The sequence below is a fragment of the Onychostruthus taczanowskii genome, unplaced genomic scaffold (assembly GCF_017590055.1).
Source record: "Onychostruthus taczanowskii isolate IOZ18803 unplaced genomic scaffold, ASM1759005v1 scaffold193, whole genome shotgun sequence".
Lineage (NCBI taxonomy): Eukaryota > Metazoa > Chordata > Aves > Passeriformes > Passeridae > Onychostruthus > Onychostruthus taczanowskii.
In genome coordinates this window covers 427,436-446,259 of record NW_024499162.1, presented here as the reverse complement: position 1 = coordinate 446,259, position 18,824 = coordinate 427,436, and the positions used below count along the sequence as shown (strand labels likewise).

Sequence of the window (18,824 nt, the reverse complement as noted above, 5' to 3'; positions counted from 1 at the left end):
CAGCTACACTGAGAATATCCAGAGCTGCTGTGTTGAGGATGGGAAATGATTCTTGTCTGGCACATACAGAGCTGCTTGGCTGTAGCTGCAGGGGTGAGGGAGGAATTGCTCTTTACCCAGGATGGTCTCAGCATCCTGCCCTGGAGCTGCTGAATGTCTCTGGAGCTGGTTTGGGATGCTGGGCCCTGTTGCCTGGTGGTTGCTGCACTGTACATGTCAAGATTAGATTGTGGCATGGGGAAGGTGCCTGGCAGCCACCTCCAGGCTTTTGCTTGCATCAGCCCCAGGTAAAGTGTGAAGGACAGTATCAGCTCTGCTGCGTGTCTCTGCACACTTCTGTCACAAATCTTCTCACACAAGTGGTCCCCAGTCGGTTTCCAAGCCTTTCAGCTGCCCCTTCCCCAGGCACTGGGGCATGTACAGGCAAACTGTTGGACTGGGAGGGTGGCACTGTGAAGAGAAACTTGAGACAGAGTGTGAAGGTGCAGCTTACCCCATATCACACGGGAGCTGGGTGCTCATTGTTTTGTCAGCAAGAGTGCTAACATTGTACCTGTGTGGTACAATGGAGAGAATGGGTGGAGGCAGCTGCTAACAGCACCCATCCTCACCCATAATCATGAAACATTGACACCTTGCAGGCTGTTGTGAAGATCAGGTGCCTCATCTGAAGAGTGCAAAGTTTAGAGGGAAAAAATTGCAGAAGATGGAATCTCACAGACTGTGTGGCAGGATCTGGAACCTGTCATACTGGCATTTCCTGTGTAATGGATGAATGACTGGGCAGCAGGTTTATGAGCAGCCCAGGAGAAGTTTGGTTCTGCAAAAGGCAATCCCTTCCTCATAGAGAAGCCATCAAAGAGCATCCATATACCTCTGATACAACTGTGACTTTTTAAACTGGTGTCATGGTTCAACCCCATCTGGCAGCTCAGTACTGTGCAGTCCTTGCTCAATCCTCTCACTCCTTGGTAGGTAGGGGAATAGAAACAGGAGAAAAGAGCAGGTAAAACTTGTGGGTTGAGATAAGAACAGCTCAATAATTGAAATAAAGTGAAATATAATAATACCAATTATAATAATAACAATAATAACATATAATGATAGAATAATAACAATAATAACATATAATGATAGCAATAAAAATAAGAGAAAGAGAGAGACAGAACTCAAAAGAAACCAGTGCTGCAAAGTACAATTGCTCACCATCCACTGACTGATGCTCAGCCTACCCACGAGCAGTGACCTGTGGCTCCTGGGCAACTCCCCCCAGTTCATACACTGGGCATAATGTTTTATGGTGTGGAGTATCCCTTTGGCCAGTTTGGGTCAGCTGTCCTGGCCATGCTGCCTCCAGGCTTCTGGCGCACCTGCTCCCTGGCAGAGCATGGGAAACTGAAAACTGATTGCGACTGATCAGTGTATTACCAACATTATTGTCATACTGAATCCAACACAGCACTGTACCAGTTATTAAGAAGAAAATGATCTCATCTGAAACCAGGACAGCAGGGAACAGAAATCCTTTGGGAAAGGAAAGATTGATACTATAAAATATGTGGAAAGAACAGCAGCATTTTCATAACCTCAAGTGACCAGCTGAAACTGTGCAGGTTGGTTCAAAAAGACATTTTGTACAAAATAACATTTTATAAAAGAAAAGTAAATTCTGCAACCCCCAGACCTTGCCTGTTTATGTGAATCCACTTACATCATCTGCTTGTGTAGATCGAGCACAGTACCAGAGTAAGAAACCAGAGTCCAGGTTAACTGGGGAGCAATCTGCTCTCCTCTCTAGACAGCACTGCTACAGCTGCTTTCTCTAGTTCTGTCTTCAGTTACAGGTGCTTATAAACCTATTGTTCCTTGTTATTTTCCAAGAAATACCCTCTGTTACAACAGGTGGTGCTGAAGACATGGCTGGACCCCGGTGGGACCACTAATGGCAAAAGGAGAAGGCACCAGGGACAACCCAGATGACACTGGAGCCCTCAGTGGGGAACATAAATGAGCGAGGCAGCTCCCAAATATAATCCTCAGGACAGCACTGGGTGGGGGGAGAAAACTGCTGCATCTGCCTGGTTTTATTCCAGGGAAGTATGCAGGCAAGGCTCCTGCATGTCTGGCTTGGGCAGCGCACCGTGTGTGTTACAGCACGGAGAAAAGAGCTCTCCATGAGGAGCTCCTCTCTCGTTTTTGAGGCTGTTGAGCAGGGGTAGGTGCTATTTCTATGCCTCTCTTCCCAGTAAATACACTGCCCAGACTCTCCTCCCTGGCAGCCCTATCACCACCACCCCTAAGAGCAGCAGGCAGAGCTGAAGGGAGTTAGGACGGGTTTTAAAATGGAACTTAACAGGTTTATGGATGCAGATCTGCAACGTGTGTGCCTGCAGCACGAGGCACTGGGTGTCACTGCAATTGGCCGCTCCTGACTGCATTTTCCTGAATCGCAGAGGGACACACTGGATTTCTGCAACATCCTGCAGGACTGTTGACATAAATGCAAGAGCTGGGGGGCTGTGAGGGCTGGAGGCAGGTATCCAGGTGCTTCTGCAAAGGTCAGGCAGCATCTCTGTGCCCCTCACTCATGCCAGGGCACCACGGGGTTAGAAAGTCTGAGCTAGTACATGCAAAAACAGAGCTAAATACTCCTCGATCTGAGCATCGATTAAACGAAGTCAATTTGGTTATGCTAGCTGTATCGGTGATTGCATCACTCTGCCGCGCAGGCAGAGGTGTTGCGTGTAACACTCGCCCCCTCACCTTAAAGCCACCAAGCACCAACACTTTTGTTTCACTGGAAGAGTCTGGGCCATTGTTTACCATCCCGGGAATCCATGCCAGTTTGTGGGGTTTTTTTTCATTTGTGTTAGTCAGGGAACGCACAGGGCAAGGCAAGGAAAAATACGGTTTGCTTCCTTATTAGTTAAAAAAAAAAAACAAACCAAAAAAAACCCAAAAAAAAAAAACAAAAAAAAAAAAACCCAACAAAAAAGGAGCAGTTTCCTAGATCTGTTTCTGAAAATCCATCAGTGCCCCCGTGTGTCGGAGCGGGGGCTGGCGAGGAGGCCGGAGAGGCTCTGCTCAGAGCCTGCGCATGGCAAGGACAGTCAGGTTTGCAGGTGTCCAAAATAGGACGCTCGCAGCCCGCCGGGCAGCGGGTGGGGCTGGGCGGGGGGATCACGCTGTCCCCTCCCAGAGCGGGGGCTGTGAAGTGAGCGAGCCAGCCGTGGCAAAGGCTCTGCGGCAAACCATTTTCAAGGACAATCGTGTCCCATGGGGGCACGCTTCGCTGCGATGCCCTAAATACGGTGTGTGAGAAGGAAATATCCAGAAATCGCTGAAGAGCCGAGAGTGCGTGTCTGTGTGCGGGCAGGCAGGAGGGCGGCGGGCGGCTGCAGACGTCGCCCCAGTTTCTGCATTTGTCTCTGAAGCGTTTTCGTATCCCCAGAGACGGGGCCGCCCAGCGCAGGGCTGGATTAGGCGAATCCTGTTCTGGCGACCGGTTTTTAAAGCAGATTAGTGCAAAATGGAGAGCGGTCCCTGTTGATGCAAAGGCGTTCGCTTCCCTCCGGCCGGCCTGGCTGCTGCGCATCCTTTGCTCTTACCGAAGCAGCACGGGAGGCAGCAGCTCCCCCGCGGTTGCCCCGCGGCCCGGGGTGCAGCACGCAGAAGGCGCTGCTGCTGCTGCTGCTGCATCAGTTCTGACGCACGGCACGGACTCGCTGGGTTTCAATGTGCCCCGGCAGGCCCCGGGCAGGGCCAGGCTGCCGCTCAGCCGGGCGGCCGGGAGACCTTCCCGGAGCACACCCGGGCCCCAGCACGCCTACTGCTGGGCCCAGGGCTGCCGGTGCTTGGGTGTATTTATGATACATTTTATATTTGATTGAATTGTCACTCTATCTCATCCCGTTCGCTGCACCTCACGGCCCCGTCTCCCCCCTCCAGGCATCCCTCCCCGCTAGGGGCGGGGCCGGACGCCGCTGTTTGGATTTAAACGTAGCAGCGGGAGGGGGCGGGCTCGGCCGGTGGTTCCCGACTCCCGGCTCCGGCTCCCGGCTCCGCCATGGTGGTGCCGGCGCGGCGCGTGAAGACGGAGTACATGAAGCGCTTCAAGGAGCCCAAGTGGGAATCGTGCGGCGCCTGCTACCTGGAGCTGCTGCACTACCGCCTCAGCCGCCGGCTCCTGGAGCAGGCGCACCGGCCCTGGCTCTGGGACGGCTGGGAGCAGGACAGCGGCAGCGGCGGCGGCAGCACCGCCGGTTCTCCTTCGCCGCCGGGCGCCGGCAGCCCCGCGGCCGCGCGGGAGGAGGAGGAGGCGGCGGGAGCGGCAGCGCCGAGCGAGGCGGGACGGGCGAGCCCCGGTACGGAGCGCGGCGGTGGCGGGGGGGACACGCGTGTCCGGTGCGGCCCGAGCCCCCTCCCTGCGGCGGGGCCGTGCTGCCCTGCCCTGCCCTGCTCCGCGGGGCTCGGCGCAGATGGCTCTGCCCGGGCCGCCCCGCCGCGGCTTGGGAGCCGATCCCCCATCCCGGGGGCGCCCGGGCCCGGCAGGGTGACCGTGCGGAGACACCCGGCTGCCGCCTGGTCCGTCTTATCCGCCCCCAGGACATGGCCCGGAGGTGGCAGGGCCCATCAGCCGGGCCTCGCTGTCTCCAGCGGGATCCTGGCTAGGCCTGCGGAGAAGCCATGGCTGCGGAGCCGGAGGTGTCTCTTTAAAGAGCCAAGTCGTGGCAACTCTCATCCTGAGTCACAGCCACTTATGTAAACTGTTGCCATGGGAGCCAAGCATCTCTGCAATTATATAAGCGGTTCTCCGGCAAAAGCAGCGGCAAGTTGGACTGTATGCCAGTGGCTGGCTCATAACGCAATTGCTTTCCTGGACCTGCACATGTAGTTTGTCTCGGCTGAACACTTGGTTCTTAATGCCACCTGAGGTTTGGTCTTGGGTGTGCAGCTGAGTGTGGTCAACTTCATGGCCTGAACAGGTGCTGAGCTGGTAACATTTTGTTCTCTTCTAGCACAGAGTAATTCCCTTTTGATGTTTCATGATCTAAGAGAGTGGTTAGAAGACAATAACATGGTCAAGCTTCTCAAGCTGGTATTTTTTTATCCCGTAAGATATAGTTTCTTTCCTGTCGTGAAAGAATACTGTATCTGGCAGCCATTGATTGGTGTTTTGAAATGCCTTTTGAATCAGCTGTCTCCCTGTTGTACAGCAGCAGGGAAAATCCTTGACAACTGTTCAGTTAAGCCTCATGCTGCCTGTTTGCTGTTGTTGTGGTGTGTGGTTTTCTTTTTCTTCTCTCCCCAGTTAGATGTGCTTGTTTGGAGCGGGGAAACTAATCTGATCCAATGCCCTTTGGGACCTGAGCTTTCCAGAATGATCTGGATTCTGACATTCAAGACTAAACTGCATTCATCGACCTTAAGAATACCACGCTCCACAAAAGCTCTAGCTATGCTGTCATCTGTTCCAGAGGCTTGGTGTTTCAGAGCATACTAGTGATGTGGGGCTCTGCAGTCAGCTGGGTGGGCCTGTGGTACCCAGGTGTCACATGAGGTGCACATAGCTGCTGGGTAATGCACTGCACATCCCCAAAGCTGTTGTTCTGACTTCAGCTGGGATAATTTTATGCCTGGTAGCTGGCACACTGCTGTATGTTGGACTCAGTATGAGAATAATGCTGATAACACACTGATGTTTTTAGTAGTTGCTCAGCAGTACCTACCCTAAATCAAGGATATTTCTGTTTCCTATGCTCTGCCAGGAAACAGGTGTACTAGAAGCTGTGAGGAAGCATAGCCAGAACAGTTGACCCAAACTGGCCAAAGGGATATTCCATAGCCAGAAAGTCCTGCCCAGTGTATAAACTGGGTGGAGTTGCCCAGGAGCCACTGACTGTGCATCACTGGTTTCTCTTGGGTTTTATTATTCCTTTTTCATTGTTATTATTATATTTTGCTTTACTTCAATTGCTGAGCTGTTCTTATCTCAACCCATGAGTTTTTCTGATTATTGTTCCCATTCCCCTGTAGAAGGAGGGAGGGTGTGGCTATGTGATACTTCGTTGCTGGCTGGGGTTAAACCACCACAGCTCACCACTATGTAACAGAGTATTAGTGGGTCTACTTTTGCTTTCCTCAATCAGACTTTGAGGAAGCTAGACTGGGAGCATGTGTGGAAGAACTCCATCTCAGTGAGAAGAACCAAGGAATTGCAAAACATCAGGGAGTGGTTGCATGGGAAAAGGTGATGCTTTCTAAAGGCTTGGCTTTTAGTGAGAGGAGGTGGAAGCTGCACTCAGAACCTGGCATTCCCAGCTTTTCTGATGCACTTTGAGTATGTGCAGCTTCATTCTTCTTGTTGACCCTATGGATAGAGCACCTAAACCTGCTACGATCTAATGGCACCAGCAGTTGCCAAGGCTAGAGACTGCTGGCTAGGGTGCTCTGTTCACTCATTAGCCTGTTCCCTGATTCCTTCCTTGACTCCTCTCTAGGGAAAGGTCCAGCTGGAGTTACTTGGTAGTTTGATTCTGGTTGGGATTCAGCAGGGCATAACAGCTGGCTTGCTGTGCAGGCATTGTCTGTGGCCAGTGATGGTGCAGTGACTATCCAGTGCATCCAGTTGTGTCCTCAGTCCAGCACCAGTGGCAAAGGGACTGTGGAGCACCAGTGGCCTGCCAGGCTGCAGGGTTTTGGGCAGCTGTGATTCTGTAACTGATACACCTTTGCCGTGGATGCCGTAAGGAAATGCCTAAGGATTTCCTAGATCCTTGCTATTTTATAGTGGGAGAAAAATCTGTACTTCACATTCATTTCTTTGGCAAATGGCTTAGAATAAACATTTTTTTAACTTCTGTGAGTATTTAAGAGCTTTGCTAAGTCTTCAGCAGAAGGACTGAAAACAACTCTCCTTAGGCAGCTGGATTCCGGATTTAGTGGATGTTTTTTGTATCTTAATGCACATATAATATATAAGGAGGTGACCCATTTAGTATTGGACAATCATAAGTATACATTTTTCTTCTGCTTAGTGGCTGGCTAATTAAGGCATGTGGAGGAGATAACACAGAAACTACCACTCTGAAGCTTCTACTATTAACCTGCCTTTTTTATTTTTTTTTTTTTTTTTTTCTTTTTTTACTCTGAACAAACTTAATTACACTGAAGTGCTGTGGGGGAAGCTGAGCGTGCTCATGTTGATGACATCTTTTGTCTTCTGAATCTGACATCCACCCACATGCTGGAACATCCTAGCTGTTACCTGGCTACTGCTGCTTCCTGCTGTTTTGTGGGGAATCTGATTTCTGCCTGAGTGGTATTGACAGTGCTTGTTGCCACCATGGCAACAAGCTGGTCAGCACTAATGTTGTTTAATATCTGAGGTAAACACAATTCATAATGGCATGTGCTGCCCTGGTTTCCTCTTTCCTCTCATTGAAATGAGCCCATGTGTGTTTGTGAAAGTTGTGAATGCTTCTGGTGTGTGAAGAGGAAGTGCATGTAGGCAACTTGGTTTAATGTTCAGTGGTGTTGGACTAAAGCACTGCCAGTGTGAAGCCCTGGGGCAGCACGTGGGACAAATGTGCTTTGTCGCTGTGTCTTGCACTGAAGCTATGGCTGAGTGATACCAAGGTGTGCTTGGAGGTAACTTTGGGTTAATTCCTTCTGGCCCCCCACTTGTGGCAGCTGTTTGTGGGATTGTTCTGTGGAACAAGCCCAGGCACAGATGTGCTTTAAACATAATCCCACAAAATCTTGACCTAAATGAACTGGTGTAGTTGTGGTGTAGACACATCCTCAAAGCTGTCAACAGAACCCAGTGGGCTGGTAAGTAGAAGACAGAAGCTCTTGGCAGCAGCGCTGCTGTCAGGCCTGTTGCTTGTGAAATGACACTGCTGCACACACACGCAGGATGAAGGCATCTTTCAATCCTTATTGCCATTTTGCCTTCAGCATTTTTGTGCAGTGGTATTAAGTGACAGCAGTGACAAGCTGCCATTGAAGGAGCTGCCGTAAAAGTATTGGGAAAGTGACTGATCTGGATTAGTGGAACTAAACAGAAGATCCAGTTTCAAACTTGTTCCCTGATCTTGTCTGTCATCATGTTGCAAGTGCATTTGCTGGCCCATGTATGTGGGAAGAAGCAGTTTGTGGGGGAAGAAGGCAAGAGCATCAATTTAGGGGTTTACAGTACTGTTTAAAGTACTGTATTTAAAGTTGCTCCCATTTTTTTTTTCTTTGGAAACAAGCTTTGCTGTCAAGCCAATCCAGTAATTACTTTCCAAACTCTGCTGCAGATGAAGCTTGCGTGAATCCAATCAGCTCTGAGCTGCTGTGTGGCTGCTAGCTCCATTATTGCCTCACGCAAGATCTGACTTGAAGAAATGATGTTGCAATCTGTTTCATCTGTAGTAACTTACTTTCTACCCAGCTGTAGTTTATTGACACCCACAACTGGTTATATAGCCCCTTCAAGATGTGTAGGAGACCTGCCCCATTTGGGGAGGTTTTGGTACAAAAGCAGGAAAGTTCCAGATCTGCCTGCAGCAATGCAAGCACGAAGTGCTTCTCCTGGTGCTGAGGCAGTGCTTGTAAGGAGCCAGCATCTCTATACAGAGATAACACTGCTGACCCCCGTGACCTGGCCCGTGGGTCTAACTAGAAGGTTGTTTTCTGTAGTAAGTCATCAGGGCCTTTGAAATGGGGGTCCTGTCTGCCCCCGGGGGTGCAGTGTTGTGGGAGAGAGCCGCTCCCCTGGGCTCTGCCTGCCTGAGCCAGGAGCGGGGCTGTTAAGGAAAGCGGGGCGATGCAGCAGGGTTTAAGTGACCTCTTCTGGGCAGGAGCTTTCAGCAGCTGTGTTGGGTGGGCCTGTTCTGCCTGTTAAGCACTTAATCCCCTCCTGTCCATCCAGTGTGCTCTGCTTAGTGTCCATGATGCAGTTTTAAACGTTTCTAGCTTTTCCCTTCTCCTGTCTAATCCCTGTAATGCTGCAAGCTGGTCAGTTCTGAGTTTCCTGTGTCTGCTGGAGCTGATGCATGGTGCTCTGCATGGGAAGGAGATGGGTAGGACTTGCTGGTGCCTGGACTTCCTCCTGAACAGCTGGGTCCAAGTCCTGCTGTCACCTGCTGCTCTTCTGACTTTGTGTGAAAAGTGATGCCTAAGAAAATGGCTTGGATATAAACCGTGGTTTTAAATAAAAGGCTTAAAAACTGTTAGACATCTTGTGCCTTCAGCTGAGTTTTGTGTAAATGGCACTGTAGGGGTGGGTTCATGGAAACCCCTGCTCTAATAGCAGGTGCTCATAAGTGCTACAGTACACTCAGGCATACAGCATTTACTGTAAGGCTGTGCACAGGACTCCGAGTGCCATTTACCCATATGCTTTTATTGCTATTTTGGGACAAGCTGGCTCAATCATTTCTAGACCAGCTGGAGCTGTATCCTGGTGAGCAGCATCCCCAAGCATGGCTGTTGCCTTGTTTTATAAAGCTGAACTATCCATGTAATTGCAGAGCCCCCACTTTCCTGTATTTTTAAGTCTCTAAATGCCACTTCTGCTGTTTATGAAGTCTGTGTTGCTCCATCCCCCTTTGCAGAGAAAGAAGATGACATTTTTCCTTGAATGGAGGATGGAACAGCTTTCCAAAATGAAAAGCACTCTGGTTGCAGAATTGACAGCAATATGTTCCCTTTCAGAGTTTAATTTTTTAATTTTGTTTTTAAAACAGTGCTTCCTTCCGATAATGGACCCAGGCCGTCCCTCTGGAGTGGCTGTGCAGGGAGATGCTCAGATAATATTTTGTAAGAGGATAACTCTGTGCTGCCTGTTTGTAGCCATGATGAATGAGCTGCCTTGTTTCAGAGTGAAGCTCTGTGTCCCAGAGCACAGGGAAAACAAGCAAAACAAGTCTAATACCACACTGAGCTCATTGCTGCTGTTTTTTACCAGCCTTGTCTGTAATAACTGAAATTACATCCAGCCAATATTTAGGTATGTAAAATTCATCTAGCCATTTTTACTCTCAACATGCCACCACTTTGGCCTTGACTAATTTTTTTTTGGTTGTTTTGTGATGTCATTCAGCTGAACTCTCAACAAATACAGCTCTAAATACTTTAACATTGCTGGTCACTCTTTACCAAATAAGCTGCACTGTATCACCTGTAGATGAATGCTACACTTGCAGATCTTGGAAGATGGTTATAGGCAAGCCTGAACAGGGCCCAGCACCAGGGCCTCTGTGCTGCTTGGCAGCATGTACAAACCATGCTGGCCAGGTTAACAGCTAGCAAGAGAGCATAAGGCTTGCCTTAGGGGAATTCTGGGGTGTGGAACAAGACTTGGTATCTTTACTCTGCAAACGTGAAGTGAGTGCTAGAGTAAATGGATGCTTACTCAGTGTGCCAGGCAACTTCTATTTCACCAGAACTGGATGGATACAGAACTGAGATTAAAGTTGGATTGGGCATGCACATGTGTTGCGACAAACACTCTGTGTGTGGAGACACAAGGCTTGACTCCATTTCAGAAGGCTGATTTATTATGTTATATATTATACTAAAATGCTACATAAAAACTATACTAAAAGAACAGAGAGAAAAGAAAGATCAGAAGGCTACAAAGAACAGGAATAGAATAGAATGCATAACAAAATCCTGCGACTGCTCACAGCCTTGGCACAGGTGGCTGTGATTGGTCATCAATGGAAAACAATCCACATGGACCAATGGAAGATGCACCTGTTGCATTCCACAGCAGCAGATAGTTATTGTTTACATTTCTTTCCTGAGGCCCTCAGCTCTCAGGAGGGAAAAAATCCTAGGAAAGGATTTTTAATAAAATATCATAGCTACACACATGCTTGAAATCAGCAGTTATCAGGAATGGTTGCTATTATGTCACAGGATTGGCAAGGCCTTCTGCTTTTAATGATGAAACCACCTGAGTAAAAACTGCACTACTTATCCTTGGTTAACCTGTCGGTATGTAAGCAAGCCCTAAACCAGAAGAACTCCCTATGACAGTGAAGGAATTCCTTCTATCCATACCAGTGTGTGCTGGTGATGGCTGAATGTGCTGAGACTTGGAACAGAGGTGGCGTGGAGATGGTCCCCACCAGAAGCAGAAATAGATGGTGTGGTAGAAAACCTGCAAGTTTGGTGTCAGCAGAGTTTGAGTGATCACTGTGTGAGTCTAGCAGAAGACAGCATCTAATGAACAGACTTGAAAGGAATTGGTTACTAGCAGACTCCTGTACTCTTAGGTGAATAAAAGGCACGTGTCTTGTAGGTGATCACACACTATAGGGCAAGAACATTGGCTCTTATGGAACAGTTGTTTCTCTGTGTTTTTATTAATTAATTAATATTTTATATAATGCTGATTCAGTCTTCAGTGATGATCTAAAACTGCAGTGATTCAGCCTTTATATTCTCTCTCACAAACCCTACTTCCATACCCAGTGCCTGGAGGACTATTGCTGGCCCCTTGCTGTGGGAGGCTTAAATGTGTGGGATAAATGAGCCTTGGGGAGCAATGCTTGCAGAGTGTGGTACTTTAAATGTACAACATAATGTACATAATTCACTGATCAGGTAGCAAAGGTGATGTCTACTACTTTGTGGGTTTTTGCTTCACACTCTCCTTCCTAAGCAGCAAACTGTAACAGAGATGCATGTATAAACAGGGAGCTTGAAAATGAATCACCTTTTTCAGCGGAAGCTGATAATAGGAGGGATTCAGTATTGCACATAGTCTTATCATACTTCATCTCTGACTGGCTAGCAGCATCTATATGGCATTCAGTGCTCCATCTGTGCTGTCTGAGAGATGCAAGGATGAAATAGTGAAGACAGAAGATCACTGGAAACAGTCTTTAAGTTCTGTCTGGGGCTGTTGGTTATCTGTAACCTCACCAGTGAAAGGCATTTTTAAGTATGGGAAAGCTGTATTGAAGTCACTAAAGAAAGAATGAAGACATTTAAGCAAGGTATATGTCTGTTGCTAAGGGAGCAATGGCTTGAATTTCTAAAAAAAAACACAGCTTCAGTGATGTATTGAGAGGCTGTGCAAATCAGACATTAATATGTTGTCATTGGGAGCTTGAAGCATAACTTTTTTTTCTTCTTCAGAGAAAGAAAAAGAAGATCAAGAAAAGCAGGAGAAGGAAGAGCAAGAGAAAACTGTAGAACGTACTTCTGTAAAGGAAGCAGACAAAACCAACCGTACAGGACGACGTCCAAGTCGAAGTGCCTTGTCCAGTCGTAACGATCGAAAATCAGCCAAAAGTCCCCAAAGGACAGATGCACCAAAGGAGAATAAACATCCATTTGCTCTCTATGGGTGGGGAGAAAGACAGACGGATACTGGGAGCCAGAAAACTCACAATGTCTGTGCTTCTGCTTCAGTGAATGAAGTAAGTAGGAACTTCTGTTTCATTAAACGGCAGAGACTACTTAGTGCCTACAGATGTCTTAATAGCTAGGTAGAACTTCTCAGGGGTCCCTTCATTTGAATATATGGAGATTCAAGCAGTAGGTTCTAGCACTAAACCTGAAGAGTCTTGAGATGTCCAAATAAGAGCTATTTACTGTTGGTTTGGAAGCTTCCCAGGTTTGACTAATACTTGCAGATTCTAATTAGAACTGCCTGTCCTTTGTGGCTGTTACAGTGTTACCAGCAAAACTGGTTATAAAAGTACTTCTTCATTCTGAACTTCATGAGAACAGGAGAAGAGCAGGCAGCTAGCACCAGGCATCCCACAGCAGGCAGGCATATAAACACTGGGGAAGTGCTTGTGCTGTGAAAGAGTTTTTTTGCTGGGGCACTTCCTAGACAAGGAGCCTCACTGAGATGGTATAAGTGCTTTTCTGCTAAGATGTCTTGTCTAGCAGTCTGTTTTGGTGGCTTGCCAGTAGGAAATGTTGCTTGCAGCAAAATGGTCTATCAGATGGCTGATGGATTACAGGGCTGGTGTAAATATTACCAAAATAGCACAAATTAAATTCATGTGGCCATGGACAGCACCAGGATTTTGCTGTACTGGGGCTGTTTCCTAGCTTAGAAACAGCAAGGGAGTGTTTTAACAGATCCATTTCTTTCTTCTCTGTAATGCTCCTAGGCTGGTAAAACACAATCATTAATGCATCCCTGCCAGGTCTTGTCCTTATCTTACTGCTAATGTAGAGTCTTAGTCTGTGACAAAAGATACCTGAGGACTGAGGTGGGGGTGGTCGTGCTGTGCAATATGGAGCTGACCTTTCATGGGCTGTTTTGGAAGGGATTTGAAGTCCAGGCTTTTCCTTCCTGGACAGCTCAAAACTTTAAGCAAAAAGAGGAACTTGGGCCTTACAGCTTTGGAAAGAAGCTGCCTTCCCTGGTAATGGACACTTATGCTAAATTGATAAAGTTTGGTCGGTGCTCAAAATAGTTGACTGGTGCTTTATGTTGAAGTCTAGAAGAGGCTGAAGCCTGACATGAGCAGAATTATTTATATTTTATCTTAGACATCTAATATTTCTTACACTAGAAACAGTAATAGAACACCTGAGCTCAGGTCTTGAGTTTGGACTGAACAGGCAGAACATTTCTGAAACACTCCCAATTATGTAGTGTTTTGTCATTGAGGATGTTTCTTTATGTAGGAACTGACTACTTACTGCCTGCTGAGGTTACTTTTCCTTGCACCTTTGAAAGGTGTTACTTACCCCTTACTTACTGAGATGGGAGACAGAGTTTTCAATCTGGAGAGTGAGATACACAAACACAGAAACTGGTTCTTCATATTGAATTTTGGGGGAAATATTATAATTTATTAATATAAAAATGCATGTAATTGTGTGTTCAGCACATTGTTCAAAATTAAGGTCTTTAGTCTCTAAGGGATCTCTAGGGTTTGGTTTTACTAATATGGCTTAGGGATATTAGGCTTAAGGGATGCTTAGGCATATTGAGGGCTGTTTAGGTTTTAAATGATAGAAACAGAGAATTGAAGTTTTTAGAATTTATCTGAGTAAGACTATGAAACATTCAAGATTTTTGCAATCACTTAATAGTTGGAAGTGTGAAAGATAGTGCAGAACAGAATTTAAAGCACTTCTCATGGGAAAAAAAGAAGTCTATGTTCAGTTAGTGGTACAAATTAGAGAAGAAAATACAACCTTGCTCACAATCCCTGTTCCTTCAGGACAGGGACTGGGACAAAAAAAAAGTGATCCTCGTCATTCCTGAGGGGTTCCTAGGCTGCTCTCCTTCCATAATACTAACTCTGGTCTTTTAGATTCACGAATCTGCCCTACGAGCAAAGAACAGGAGACAAGTGGAGAAAAGGAAGCTTTCTCAGAGGCGAGTGCGATCAGCAGAGGCAGAAAACACTTGGCGAACAAAGCCCTCCCCAGCAGACAACCCCTGGATGACAGAGTACATGAGATGCTACTCAGCAAGAGCTCTCTGAACCTGGATTCCCTTAGGCATCCTCAGAAGAAGTCACGCATATCAGGACACTGGTGCAAGTAACCAAACCACTTATGCAAGGTTTTTATAGGGAGTTTCCAGCTGTTAAAGTATTTGTTACAATGTTTTTATCTCGGCTACCTACCTCACAGCGGGGTGTATCCTTGGAGCCATAACATTTGAAGAGGCTTTTAGATATAACTACCCAATCTTTTAAACAATTCCCCTTTTGGGAATTTTTCTAATGCTTCGGTTAGCTTGTTTTGAGGGTGGGAGGGGAAACCTTAGCATACAGGGAGTCAAAGCAAATGCTTTTTCAATCATGGTTGCAAATAATCTGTTTTCCCTTATTTAAAGTTCAAGTCATAGGGAGATGGTACTGGGGAAAGACTTTAAAGGAGTGATGGAGGTGCCTTTGTATTTATAAAACTATTTAACACTTTTATGAAAATAAGTGTATGAAGACAGGCAACAGGAAGCCAGTGTATCTGGGAACTAGCACTAATAAATGTAGATGCTTTAGGCAGGCAAATACCAAGTATTGTCTGCACACAGAAACTTTAAAAACAACAACAAAAAACCCCAAACAAAAAACAACATTGTTTGATTAGTGAATCTGCTGATGCTAACTTTTATCACTGTTTCTAAGGTCATTAGAATGAATCACTCATTTTCAGGGCAAGAAACAGCTACAGGATCATTTTGCTGTAGCTGTTCCTGTTGTACCAAATAACTAATGTAGACAATCATTATCTGAGAGCTGCCACTCAATAAGCAGTTACTTGTTCTACAAATATAGAGCTGTACCACTGTACGAACCTCGTGGTCACACTTAGTCTGTACTTAATCATGTAAATGCATTTACTGAAGGAGAGGGCTGGCTCCTTTCTGGTGAGGTCTATTTTTAACACTTCAGAGTATCTATTATGCTCAGTGGGGGTCAGAGTGCAATATGCATTCTGCCTGGAGGTATTGTACAAGTATATTGTTAAAGGGTTTAAACTTGAAATTGTGTTGATAAAACTTGTAGATGATGTCCTGAGAAACTTGCTGCCTCTTGCAATTGGTGAAGAGCCCCTCACTGATAGGGGGATGGTGAGGAGGTAAGGGCTAGGGAAAGGAGGGGTGTACCCTTTAGTAAACAAGAACATATAATGAAGTTTGAACATTTTTGTTTTGTAGGTCCTACTTCTACATAGTAAGACAGTCATTGTGATATCCTTGGTGGTTTTGTTTCCCTCAGGTGGCTGTAAATTATCTTTTTTTTTTTTTTTTTTTTCAGTTTGCTAACTATGCTTTAGGCAGATGATTGCTGTAGTTGTGAGCTTCAAAGTTTTGTTCAGATGTGTTGTGTGTTAGTTACATATGTTGGTTATTTCAGTTTAATTGTTTTGAAGCTTGTGTTTTTACAGGCTGGACACATTCCCATGGGAAGCATACTTGCACTTTTAGAGCAGAAATCTGCACTAGTTTTAGCTTCATTCCACAATCTCAGTGAGTAAGGAGGACTCCAGAATTACTATTACAACAGAGTACACATGCTTAATGAAAAGTCTGACTGTGTTCTTGAAGAAAGTAATTGTGCAAAAGGGTCCAAGCACTGCTGCCTCTTAGTGTCCACTACGTCTCTAAAGGTTTCATTACTCACAATTTTAATTTTGTTAAAACGTCCTAGAATCCATGAGATTATAACCTCTTTTTTGTTTAACCTGCCTTTTACACATAAAGGTATGAAAATACAGACCACTCTTGTTCAAGGCTACCTACTTAAGGTCTTACAAGTTTTAAGTTTGGGAAAGCACAGCATGATTAGGAATGTTTTATATGCAGCAAGGAGATTTTGACTGCTAAGTAAACCATAGGCCAGAACTTCCTGAAACTTTAGAACAGTGCCCAAAACTGGGAAAACTACTCCAGAGAATGCCTTTATTCCATATGAGATTCTTTTGATTTCCTTTTATGCTGTGTTTTCCTCTTTAAATAACTGCTGTAAATATGCTTAGCTTGCTTCTGATGCTGTTGCAGTTCCAGAAGCCACCCAAGCTTTGCACAGCAGTGTCAAAGCACCAACTCAGTAGTGTTTAACAGCCTTATTCAATAAAAACTTGCCTGTTCCTGCTGCCCACATACTTTGTAGGTTTTATGTAACCACAGCAGACGGATTGTGCCCTCAGTGCATTTTGTCACATTCAACAGTTTCCTTGACTGTGTAGGGCAGGACTCATCTTGCCATGCTTTTGAAGATAGCTTCTACAGTCCTCTCTTCTCATGGGGAATGGAAGAGCCAGGATGACTATGTGCCTGTCTTAAGTACCTGTGTTTGGATAAGATGTTTCTCCCATTAGGTGTTGGTGTTTTCAATTAATTATAGGAGGCCAAAGTGTCTTCTGCCTTGGATACTGGGAACTAAACTTAAAATATCTCCAACAGGCCTGTTCAGGTCTTCAAATGAGAATTTTCAACAGCATCAAGGCTCCTGTACACTGAGGAAATTGTATAGTCCTAAAATCCTTGTCTGGTCAGGAGCTGTTCCCCACAAAGACGACTTACTAAAAGACAGCAGATACACTAATAAGGTCTTGTGAGTCATTGTTGTGCTTTTTCAAATGGTCTACAGCCAAAACAATCCTGGGTGCTATGTTGGTACTATCTGGGCTTAAGTAATACAATACCTGAATGAGGGGTAAATTATTCTGCAAATCAGGTAGCCTTCCTCCATTTGGGTATTAATTGACTATAAAGCTACTATTTTGCTTAGACTATATGAAATAGTATAGTTTTGATCACTGCAAGCTCTGCGTGTGAAGTATTTGGTCTGGAAAACTGCTCGTGCTTTGATGTTAACAAATGAAAAGCCAATTGCATTGTAAAGCAGAACTTTTCAGGTGTAAAAGCTTTAAGTGTATTCCATAGATTCCTACAGGAGGTGGCCATTTGCTTCAAATTGGACTCACTGGAAAGTAGAAAACCTAATGAATGTCTCTCGATCAATTAGGGAATTTCTAAACATTGTCTTGCATGGTCTCTTGAATTCAGCAAAGTGGTGAACACTTCTCACTCCTATTTTACAAGTAAAACTTTTTGGTAAGAACACAGTAAATACTCAATTGTCCAAAGTCTTCATTAAAATGACTGTTTATTCCTTTGTTTCTGGAAGTACTTAGCTAAGTGAAGCAAGAGTTTTACAATGTGTAATGCTGCAGTTCAACTATAGTGTTGTGAAGACTAGTGTTTACAGTGTAAAATGTTACCATGAAAATTGCATAAGAATGTCCTGTAAAATACAGTAGCATGCTTGTTCAGTCACTGCTGTCTCATCTTTGCAACTACGAAATACAGACTTTTTCACAGGAAGCTGAGATAATAGTCAAGGTGATAGCTAAGCTTAGAGCCAACCTTAATAAAACTGAGGAACAGTTTCTGGTAAGAATTTTATCCAGGTAGCACATGCAAATTTACATTGAAATTTTAACACATATGTAAAGTGTTCTCATTTTTTATGGCATAATGTAGTGCCACTGAACTATAAAGGCCTCTCTGACTTTTTTTTTTCTAACTGTGATAGGGACCAAAAATGCTAGCAATCTGAGGGCCTAATGTATGGTAACCTGGATGTTCCAGTTTCCTTTCCAGCTCAGTTAGTGCACTCAGCAGCAAAGCCATAAATGGAGCCTGACTCAACACCTTGACAAGTAGCCCCACGAAACTGGGGTACAAGTGAATGGGAAGCTGCCTCAGCTATTGTTAGCACTGAATTCACTTTAAAAACAATAGGGAAATGCCATCTAAGCTTGAAGCAATATGTGTTTTTTAAAGTTTTTAAACAGTATTTGTTTTTAATGCTTCTGTACTGTCTATTTTAATAGTGTAGTGTCAACTTGTACATGTGAATAAAATCAGTGATACAAAGTGCCTGGACTGCTGGTACTGTGCTTTTTGGGATCTCAGATTTTTTTTTTTTCCCCCTCTTACAGGGTACTTTAGTCCCTGCATGCAAACTGTGGCTTCTGAATGTGACAGGCTTCTGTAATGACTAAGGTTGGGTATGAAGTTACATTACAGTTACCATTCCAGCCTCTTATGTTCCTCTGGTAACTCTCCCAGAGATTCTTAACATCCTTTCCTAACCTGAATCACTGTTTTTCCCTTACTATCATAAGAAAAAAACCCTCACCTGTACTAGGTATCTTAAATGCTATGCCTTTGAGAATATAAATGTAAAGCTTTGGAGGAAAAAGTGATACAGCCTCCTGTTTTCTCTCTGTTATCCTATGAACAGGTACACTCATGCCAACAGGAAAAATTAAGCTTTTAAAAGCTGGCTACACTGAAGTTCTCTATGCCATGGGTTCTTCAGTAAATGAAT

The 18,824-nt window shown here is 45.3% G+C and overlaps 1 protein-coding gene across 1 annotated transcript; it reads left to right on the top strand.

The window, feature by feature from the left end:
- Nucleotides 1–4,040: 4,040 nt before the first annotated feature.
- On the top strand, nt 4,041–18,367 carry LOC121334724 (centriole, cilia and spindle associated protein). The gene is made up of 3 exons (XM_041402115.1): nt 4,041–4,364; nt 12,139–12,422; nt 14,286–18,367. The coding sequence occupies exons 1-3, from the start codon at nt 4,067–4,069 to the stop codon at nt 14,457–14,459; spliced, it is 756 nt and encodes a 251-aa protein (XP_041258049.1). The 5' UTR covers nt 4,041–4,066; the 3' UTR covers nt 14,460–18,367.
- Nucleotides 18,368–18,824: the final 457 nt, after the last annotated feature.

Excerpts from the sequence above, each read along its gene's own strand:
- LOC121334724 (XM_041402115.1), top strand. The coding sequence starts at position 4,067 with ATGGTGGTGCCGGCGCGGCGCGTGAAGACGGAGTACATGAAGCGCTTC. Across the intron at positions 4,365-12,138 it reads GGCGGGACGGGCGAGCCCCG|AGAAAGAAAAAGAAGATCAA; the intron begins GTACGGAGCGCG and ends TTTCTTCTTCAG. Across the intron at positions 12,423-14,285 it reads CTTCTGCTTCAGTGAATGAA|ATTCACGAATCTGCCCTACG; the intron begins GTAAGTAGGAAC and ends CTGGTCTTTTAG.